Consider the following 10,542-nt stretch of genomic DNA (forward strand, 5'->3'; position numbering starts at 1 on the left):
TAATGTTAAAATTTTTACATATTTTATATGAAAAACCTGGAAAAGTCAGGGAATTTTAAAATTCATTTTCTGTGACAACCCTGTTATTAAATATGTATAAGAAACAAATGGAGCATATGAAGCAAATGGAAAAACAAACATCTATTCAATGTTTTCTTATTTTTATTTGTTTCATCGTAATACTAAAATTCATTTTTAGAATAGTTTTCTTTCATCATGTCCTATTATTTCTATATTAAAATATCAGAAAAGGTAGATCTTTTTCATAAGAAATACTTAAGGGGTCATATACGTTTCTCAACTTCAAAAAATTGATTTTTTTTTGCTTATTTTAAAAGATATATATCTTAAAAACATTTTAAGACCAGAGCAAGCTCAATATTCGAATTATTGACGAAGTTATAGCTGCTTTAACAAAACTAATCGGATCGCTCTGAAGGTCAGATTTCCAATCGATTATCAGTAGTGCGTTGTCGTCTGAATAAAAGATAAGAAGAAAGAAAGAAAACTTGTATTATTTGTATGAAGGGTCTGTATATTACTGAACCCATTTGGAATCTATAGCTGGCTTGGAGCTGTGGAAAAGTACATTTCAATCGTGAGTTTAGTGTTTCAGATAAGTGACTCATAAACAGATACAAAAATGACAGGACAAATATATATTGACCGATAAAAGATTCAAGAAGTGATTCAAGACCTTATCGATCCGTTAAAAAACGTCTCCTACAAAAACAGAAATGGAATCCGAAGAATCTATGACGAGTGCATCTGCAAAAAAGTTAAAAAGAGCGGCAAGATTCTGAAGTGATATTAGATGCAATTTTCGGCTATCGAATTTCGAACTTTTTTGCAGTGTTTACGACTATTAGTGTAAAATGCAAAACGTGTGGAGGTGACATAAAATTTGCAGAAACTGACCTTGGATTTAAAATTATAATACAATGTAATGAGTGTGAACCGCAATGGAAATCAATAGAATGCCAGGTTTCAGCGATCGCTTTAATTACACGGAGTGAAATATTTACATTATATCGGTGACGGTAATACATTTCAAGTTATTCTGAAAATCTGTATGATACTCCGGTTACGAAAAAAAAAATATGTAGGCCATGTACAGAAGAAGATGGAGACGCGTCTTCGTGCCCTTGTAAAAATAATAAAAGGTCTCAGAGAAAACCTTACAGACAAACTAGCCATCAGGAGACACATCGATTCTACGATTGAAGAGATGAGAAAAGCTATATGGGCGACATTCTTTCATAAAATTTCAACGGACGAGAAACCGCAGCATCATTATTGCTCACCCGGAGAAGAATCAGGGTGCTCGTGGCAGCGAGCGTGTGCTATCAACAACTTGAATGAATACAGACATAAGCCTGCTCTTTCTAAAATTGTAGAAAATGCTATTCGACCTGTGTACAAAAACTTGAGCGAAGAATATTTGCTTTCAAGGTGTATTGGTGGCTACATAAAAATCGAATGAGAGTCTAAATGCTCTCGTATGGAAAATCGTTCCAAAGGAGATGTATAGCGACTCTATGATTGTTGAAATCACTACATATATCGCAGCAGTAATGTTTAACGAAGGCTACATGTCTCTGTTAACAATGTTACAAACTTTAAATTACATCATTGGCAATGCAGCATACTATATGTGTCAAGAGAGAGCACATATATGTGTCGACGCACATCTTTCAACAGGCGAGCTTCGAGCGCAGGAAGCAACGAAAGAGGTGAGAATTCGTCATAGACAGATGAGATTGTAGTCAGAAGAGGATTATACTGCAGAGGAGGATCAACTTTATGGTGATTAAGCTTATCACTGATTAAGCGTAAGTAAAAAATTTGTCATTTTATCCCACTTAAAAACTTTTACAAAACTTTAAATGCGTTTTTCTCGAAATAGCATTTTTCAGAACGGTGGGCATAATAACTGCCTCACCGTTCGTCTAATTAACTTCATTTTTAGTGTACGTATTTTAAATTAGATTCGCTATCGTGTCAGTTTTTTTTTTTTAATAAATTTAACCATTTTTGAATAGCAATAAAAAATAGGCGATTTTTTTGTGAAAATAACGACTCTTTTCTTCCATCCGTAATGTTTTTTTTTAAATTCCTCTCGTCACATGAGAACTACGATTCTAAAAAATGATAAAACAAAAATTTTTGTTTCAGATAAATATTACGAGCTGAATCATGTCCACCGTTTGACCCAATAAAAAAAAACATGTTTCTATGCCACTGGACGCAGCCATGTTTTTGTTAATTTTTTAGTTTATGTATGTACACGTTTAAGCTCCTTAAGAGTCCCTCTTTAAAATAAAAAATCAATCGATCCAATAGTTTTCTTATAACCTCTCACCACATTTTGACTACTTTTCAGGACTATATTTCAGGAGAAATATATGACCCCTTAAAGATTCATTGTTGCTACATACCAAGATAATTTAAGATTATAGTAATTATATTTTAAAAAAGTATTTTTTGCTCAGTATGTCTTATAAAAATTATTATTTTTTATAAAGGACTCTGTGATGCAAAATATTGGATTATTAAACCAAATAAATTGGATGATTCATACAGTCATTTTAATTCTACTATTTATTATTTGAAAGATTTAAAAAAAAGTAAAATAAATATTTTTATATTTGATGTTGTAGTTTAATCTGGCAATAAAGGAACTACCAGAAGTCTCAGCTGATGCTAAAAGGGCATTATGTGGAGAAATAGTAAGCTCAGCTGTACCTCTATGCATAGAAATTTCTCTAAAAACAGTAGAGGGTGACAAGATGGTTTTAGAAACTTGGAGCCTCAGCGTTTTGCCAGAGCAAAGCGATCCGGCTGTACGAGTAACATATACTGTGTATAACAGAATGGGGATTTTATTGAAGTCCTTGCTTTCCGTATCAAGAGTTACGCCTGCTTACAAATTGAGCAGACGTCAAGGACCTGACTCTTATACCATGTGCTATCGAATATACATGGGAGAGCCTCAGCTATATAATTTAGGTTAGTTTATCAATAAAAAATTCACAAATTTTTTATTTTTTAAATTTATATATTTCGGAATTTATTTATATATATATGAAATGTGCAGTGTGCGAATTATTTTATAAGAATCAATTTTTTACCAATTTTATCAATTTTTTCATTTTTCAATGTAACATATATAACTTTGCTATATAACATGGTTTCTCATTAAATGTTGTACATTTTATAACAGGTGATAACTATAAACATGTAAGAGTAGGTCAATTGTGTACTCCAGTAGGCACTATACATCTATCAGTCTCTTATAGAACAAAAATGACTATATCGCCCACTCATAAAGGACGAGATTCTATCATGCTTAAAAGCGATCATTTTCATTCGGATTTAAGTCCCCGTCATGCACGATATCAACAAAGGTCAGTAAACATTGGTAAAATATTTACATGTATTTAATGAAAAATATTTATATTTTAATATTTTAATTTAAATATGTAGCGAAGAAACGTCAAAATCACTTAGTGACACCATTAAAGTTGGTGCATTTGTAATAAACAAGCCTGTTATTGTCAATGAGGAAGATCTCGTGATACCAGATGTACCATTCAGTTCGCTATTAACACCCAAACAAACGTCGCCTCCTCCAATATCACTAGTAAAACCTAGTACAAAGACTACAATGGCAGCTATTACAACTGATAGCAACAATGGAAATAACGAGAGACTTAATAATGATAATACAACTTCGAAATGCACATCCCAAAACGGATCTAGAAGGAGTAGTTGTTCAATGACTAGCGCCAACGATGATTTTATTATGGTAGATTTGGTAATTGATGTTCTTAATCCGAACTGATAGCACAATAATGTATTATATATATATATATACATATATATATATATATATACATACATATACATGTCCTACAGTGTGAAATTTGCCTGATACCGAGAAACAATATTTCGCCTAGTTATAAAAAAATATTTTGCTTTTAAAATTATAATATTTGATTTAAGTGTCATCAATTTTAAGTTTAAATTTAAAGGCTGATGAAAAAAATATACATATTTATATAGAAAATCTTTTAAGCATAAAAAAATATAAAATTTTATTCTTTTATACCAATTTAAAATTTGAGAAAAGAATTATTGTAACAAAATTTTTTTTAGTAGCAGTATTGCGATAAATTAACAAGAATTAATATATAAAGATTAATATTTTATATTTATATACTTTTCAAATAGGGAAAAATATTTTTATTCTAACTTGGGCAAATTTTATACTGCATTTGTGTACGAAACAAATTTCAAATATTGTTACAGAAAACTCCCTTCGCTGTCACGAATACCAATAGTGATGTAGGAGCGTTTTATCGAGAGTGTCAAAGCGCTCCGCAATTGCAAGCCTTTATGGAAGAAAGGACGCTTGCGGAACAATTGGGAGATCTCACTAAACAATTGGAAACATTTGAGACAAACATGCAACACTACGAGGACATTTTGTCATCTTTGTATCACACAGAAAATAATAATTAAAATTGAAGAGTCTGCTGACAAGTAACCAATTTAAGCAGATTCGATTGTACACAGCTTTTGTGTACAAATCAATCATTACAGTGGATGTACATTAAATGAACAACATATTTCGTTTTCTATGCTGATTCATTTTCTATTCTTCTCATGTTTGTAATAAATATTTCGATAAATTTGGTATTTTCTGCACGTGCAACGAAACTATGATAAAGATGCCCGACGATTACTGCATCGACGGTTTTTTATTATAATCACTGATTTAACCCTTCGTAGTTATTGGGACCCCAAAAAGGTGTGAGGCTTTCTAAGGTTATTTTTTAAAACAGAACTTAAACTACCATTTATCTGAAGTTTAAAATTTTCGCTCTTTTGGTCGCATATTCCTTGGACGTCAGTCTTTAAGATTTTTTTATATGTTAAAATTAAAAATTTTCTAAAAAGCTACTGCATCTCCATATTATACAAAGTTTAAAATATGTTCAATAATATTTGTAATTTTAAAGAACAAAAGCTGTAAATACGGCAATCAATTAAAATGTTGGGATCATTTTGCCCCATGTGACCAACATAAAATTCTCAGGAGGTATGACTATAAAGGACTTAAAAGCGGAAAAAATGATAATGAATCTTCCGTATATTCATAAACTTTTTTAAATATTGCTTAAAGCACTTTATGTGATTTGAGTATCTAGAAGATATCACGTGTTGATAGATCCATATGAAACTAATAACGTGATCAACAATAAAAAATGAGCATAACGTGTTTTCCTTTTAATTTACTGATAAGAGATAGAATGTATATTCGTGTTCGTGTTTGGGCTCTGTCTAATTTGGATTCATTTTTACAAGCAAATTGAATGTTGTGATATTCTATTTGTTACAGTATGTATTTATAAGTTTTAGCAGTAAAATGTCCAATTTGGTATTCATTGTTCATTTGCATATGTACATCCAACTTCAAAAATTAAAATAATTTTGTCAGTTATATGTCAGAAATTAAGATCATTGATACACTGTTGTGTTTTGCATCGAATAATTTTACGATTTAGAAAATATAAATTGGAACACAAATGATTTTTTCTCTCTCTTCAATAGCCTGAATAAAATTAATCACTCAAATGTTTTTCTAATACATAATGTATGTTGCAAAGATTTTATGTAATATATATGTAATAATCAGCAGAGCAATGCTAGTTGTGATAATTGATTACTTAAAATAATTTATTGCTTGTATAAAGTGTAAATTGCACTTGAATACTCTAAGATTAAACAATAAATATAAGTTGATTATGAAATAATTAATAATTTTTTATCCTATCCATTAAATTTGATTTAACTCATTTCAATAATTATAGACTCGTAAAAATTAGTTTTTGATTTTTAAAATTATTAAAATTATGTGTGATGAAGCTAATAATTTATAGAAAGAAAATTTAAAAAAGATTTTTATTTATCGATATATTATGAATTTATCTGTAATCTATAATCATTATCTGCATCCATATTACTTTTCTGAAATACCTCACTCGTTAAATAGTGTTATCGACAAGGGAAATCAAATAATTTTCTTTTTTTCATGATAAATGCTAATATACTAAAAATTATTCATTATCATACATTTGTGTCAAGCCATAAATGTTATAAAAACTGTACAATCTTAATATATATCCATACAGATATCTTTAAAAATATACAAGATATTCATAGGAAAAGATTATTTACTTTTGGTATAATGAATTTGCACTGTTGAATGAATTACCATTAATTAGTTTGATTCTTCAGTGTCGTTAATTGCTCCGAATATTCCAAGTATAATCTTTGCCAACGAAGATGGCCACCAATTACAGCCAGTACATCGCCCAGAAGTTTATGTTTCTTTATTCCCTATATATTTGACATGAAAAATATTATACAATCAAATTAATTAAATGATAAAATTAATGACGAATATAGGTAGTATTACCAAAATAACAGGGTCCCATGTACTTTTGGAAGCTGACGTATGACTTGGGCCCAAAAGATCGTCCAAAATTAGCCTTAGACGTTTCTCCAAACCGTCTAAAAAATATTAGAAATATAAGAACGATGCATTACTTCGTATGAGAGTCGACTCGTAATCAACGAATCTCAAATTCAATATCGAGCCTCATCCTATCTATCTATGCCTCAATTTTATACGAAGTTGATGAGGAGAATTGAAGATTGTTAATGAAAAGGTATAAGATAGTAATAGTAATTCGTTTCGGAAATCCATGTTTCATATTATAAAAAATACACGAGAGAGTAAAACATAAACACGGCAGTGTCTTAGCGTCGAGATACTACCGTGTCTCCTGATTGCATGGCGTACCTTGCGTTAATAAGAATGACACCAAAGCCATAAGCCAATGAATGTACTCTTGGGCACTTCCAAGAGCTTTAGATGCGAGTAACTGCTGTTCCAAATAGGAAACCACGCTTGGTGCACTATGCGGTAATCGCGGATTTGGTAAAATATTCCCAGAGGTTCTAAGCAGTCCTTCTTGTAGTGATGACAGAGGTCCTCTAGGCGTCCTATTGCCAGAAGTACTCAGTACATTGAATGACGACCATCGCCACACTGGGTCCTGACTGTCTCCAATTAACAGCCATGTCCCTGTATACGATAAAATATATATATATATATATAATCGTTATATAAAATCATATATAAATGAAGAATGAAAAATGACAAGCTTTTGCTATACCCATATCCTTATGATACATATATGCTCGTGCATTAGTAAATGCTACATGAGGCATTCCATTATACAAAGTGCATGATAACAGAGATGCTCCAGGCGCTGCTAAATGAGCAGCCGAAGTTGAAACGATCATTCTGCATGTATTTCCTATTTCCCATACGCGAACCGCACCACAGCTCGATATTACCATCACCTATTACATTTTTTTTATAATTACAAACAAACATTATAAACATACATGATGCATTAAATCGATGAACAAATTACCGCGTTTCCAACAGCGTGAACCTTTGCCAAAGGTGCCGGTGGCGCTAATGGTGGTGCTGATCGGCATCCTTTTGCAGGATGAAATGTGTGAAGACTCCCGTCTTCCAAACCCAAGGCTATCACAGCCGGTGATGCCGCTAATGCCACGGCACTATATCCTAAATAGAGATCCCATGTCGGTTCAGAATCTGTGCCTTTAAATACTTGCAAATGAGCCAAGCCATGACTATTAGTGACCGTCACAGCGTAATGGCCCGCCTGTTGGGATAATGAGCTGGACGGCTTCAATGGAGGCAGTAACATTTGACCTACGCTCCTGTCAGATACGAATTTAGGCTTTTTATTCGGTGAAGAATGATGTATTTTTAGTGTTGTTTGCTCCTTGCGTTTCAATGTAAGGGAGGATTCTGGGGCATCGGCAGCAACTGACTTAGACGACGAAGTAACATTGGGTGCAACAACATCGTTACGTTTTTCTATCACAATCGAGCTTTTCGTTTGTACTTTACTGATGAATGTCGGTGTGCCTAAACTACCACTGATATTTGTATCTCTGAAAATTGACAAAAAAAAAACGTTACAAGATTCAATATCAAATCCAGACGTAAATATATAAATAGAGAAATAAAGTTTATATATTTTAACTTACGTTGTATCTGCTGGCGGTGGAATAAACATAGGAGTAATTCTTCTTTTCCCATCTGAAGTTCTCGTTTCGATTTGTTTATTAATAGGTCCTTTAACTGGAGTAGTCACAGTGTTAGTGACAGGGGGAATACTAGGAGCGGATGATACTTGAAAAGATTGATTCGATGCTGGTTGTTTCAAATTGAGAAGTTCTGGTGCTTCCATCACCATACAACCTCCTTGAACCAATGGTTTACCATACAATCGTTCATGTAAACTACTCTATAAACCCAAAAGAATAATTGATTTTGTAAGATATATGAAAGCAATAAGTTACATATGTTGTGTACGCATGCACGCATATGTGTATGTTTACATCATGCAAATATATATATATGTAATTACTTGCTCAGCAGGATCGAGAGGTTGTCCTAATTCTTGTTGAGTAAATTCAATAAATACAGCTGTTCCATCCCAAGAACATGCGGCAAGACGAAGACCACATGGTGACCAACTAGCATCCAATACAGAATGTGTAAACAACTCATGAATTACAACCAAAGGTCTTTTTAAGGATGTTAACCATACAGATAGAGAACGATCTCGTGATCCTATTGCAACACAACAATACTGTTGTGGCTTAGAGGAACCTGGTTGTTTCTTCTGTAGAATATTGCCATTAAATCTCTAAAAAATTATATAGGTGTTTGATACAAAAATTTTCGATTAAAAATCTTCTCAGTATTAGAAAAAAAAAAGAAAAAGAAAGAATAAAAAGAAATATGTCCAATGCTTACAACACAAGTTACTGCCTTCCTATGCCCAACAAAATCTTTATCCTGTGTCCATCCATCTCTTTCAATTATTTGAGCTGTAGGTCCTCCTCCATTCATAGCATGAGCAGATACTAAATACTGACCATCTGGACTCCAGGAAAGTCTCAGAACATGAGTCGTGCCACCACATTCGTCGAATGGCTCAGATATTAAAGCTGCTTCCGTCCAATCCGTAGTATGCCATACCCTTAATGTTTTGTCATCAGACTGAGATGCTAAATATTTCCCCACAGGATCCCAAGTAATTCCTTTTACAAAACCTGTATGACCTTTTAATACTGCAACTACTGCAGGAAACTTGGATGCATCCCATACTATAACACTGTTATCCACTGAGGCAGAAGCCAACCATGGACTATGTGGTGCCCATGCAAGATCAAGTACATCAGCTTCGTGTGAGCGTAACGTTGCAATACATCTCCAAGTTTCGACACTGGCTTTTCCACCAAAAATAGAGCTTCCTCCTGATCCAGATAATCTCCAAATCATAATAAGCTTATCTACACCACCCGATGCCAACAATCCACTATTGCTCCATCGTACGCAATTCACACATGCTAAATAAAAGTAAAAAAAATATATTTTATATTAATAAGTTACTAACATAAACAAAATTAATCTTTACCAAGATGATTGTCTAATTGGCAAAGCATCTTTGGAACATTGGAGTCTAATTCAACAGTCTCATTAACTACCGGTTCCATATTCCATATAACAACTCTTCCTGAATCACCACCTAATTCAAATATAACAATAATAAGTACAAGAATAAAATGTTAAATATCATTGGTATTTTATTGGCATTTCTAATATGTTATTTCAATTTAATATATATCTTCATTAAAGGATAAAATGTACATATAATAAATATACCTTGACCACCAGTAGCAAACCTTTTCCCATTGGGATGTATATCGATAGAAAATATTGGGTACCCTAAGGAAAAATCAACATTAAATCATTCATTAAAATTATAATATTTCAAGATATGCAAAAGCAGAAAATATCACAAACCATCGTGAGTAACCCAATTTGGTTTGACCAGCTTCATTTTTATCGTCGTCCGAGGCTATGTAACAATTTGATAAGTAATCTTCAAATCTTGTTACATATTAGAGCTAATAAAGAAGTGTCACCGGCATAATTTAAAAATTCGCACGAGATATAAAGCTGATTCTACAATGAGTCGGTAGTCGGTAGTCCTAAGTCTTATTGGCGAATCGGTGAAGTTAGTCAACGGCCAACTTGTACGACTACCGATTTTCTTAAAATTGACCAAATTCGACTTTATTCCTTCCCATTAGTCGAATTAAACGACTCGCTGTACAACTAACAACTAGTAGATGCGAAAAATAGTAGTTACCTATTTAGGTTAAAACTGGTTAAGATTTAAGATTTCCGACTACCGACTCATTATCCTGGATCTACTGCCTGGTTTATGCTTCGGTCGTAACTCTAAAATTCAGCCAATGGAATACAGATTTCAGTTAGGACCAATTAGGACTGGCAGTCCTATTGGCTGAATTTTAGGATTTTAGGAATAAGACCGACGCATAAACCAAGCATAA

General features: G+C 32.7%; 2 protein-coding genes across 2 annotated transcripts; one reads left to right on the forward strand and one right to left on the reverse strand.

The window, feature by feature from the left end:
- The first annotated feature begins 1,123 nt into the window (after window positions 1-1,123).
- On the forward strand, window positions 1,124-4,892 carry Atg13 (Autophagy-related 13). The gene is made up of 5 exons (XM_018445952.1): window positions 1,124-1,393; window positions 2,661-3,009; window positions 3,224-3,407; window positions 3,487-3,817; window positions 4,312-4,892. The coding sequence occupies exons 1-5, from the start codon at window positions 1,124-1,126 to the stop codon at window positions 4,522-4,524; spliced, it is 1,347 nt and encodes a 448-aa protein (XP_018301454.1). The 3' UTR covers window positions 4,525-4,892.
- Window positions 4,893-6,238: 1,346 nt separating this feature from the next.
- Hira (histone cell cycle regulator-like protein) lies at window positions 6,239-10,292 on the reverse strand. Its single transcript, XM_018445953.1, has 11 exons — window positions 9,989-10,292; window positions 9,848-9,910; window positions 9,600-9,710; window positions 8,936-9,531; window positions 8,544-8,825; window positions 8,161-8,420; window positions 7,512-8,064; window positions 7,248-7,437; window positions 6,872-7,156; window positions 6,485-6,579; window positions 6,239-6,405 (listed from the first exon to the last, which is right to left on the reverse strand). The coding sequence occupies exons 1-11, from the start codon at window positions 10,023-10,025 to the stop codon at window positions 6,283-6,285; spliced, it is 2,595 nt and encodes an 864-aa protein (XP_018301455.1). The 5' UTR covers window positions 10,026-10,292; the 3' UTR covers window positions 6,239-6,282.
- Window positions 10,293-10,542: the final 250 nt, after the last annotated feature.

This window comes from Mycetomoellerius zeteki, unplaced genomic scaffold, assembly GCF_001594055.1.
Source record: "Mycetomoellerius zeteki isolate Tzet28-1 unplaced genomic scaffold, Tzet1.0 scaffold1718, whole genome shotgun sequence".
Taxonomy (NCBI): Eukaryota; Metazoa; Arthropoda; class Insecta; order Hymenoptera; family Formicidae; genus Mycetomoellerius; species Mycetomoellerius zeteki.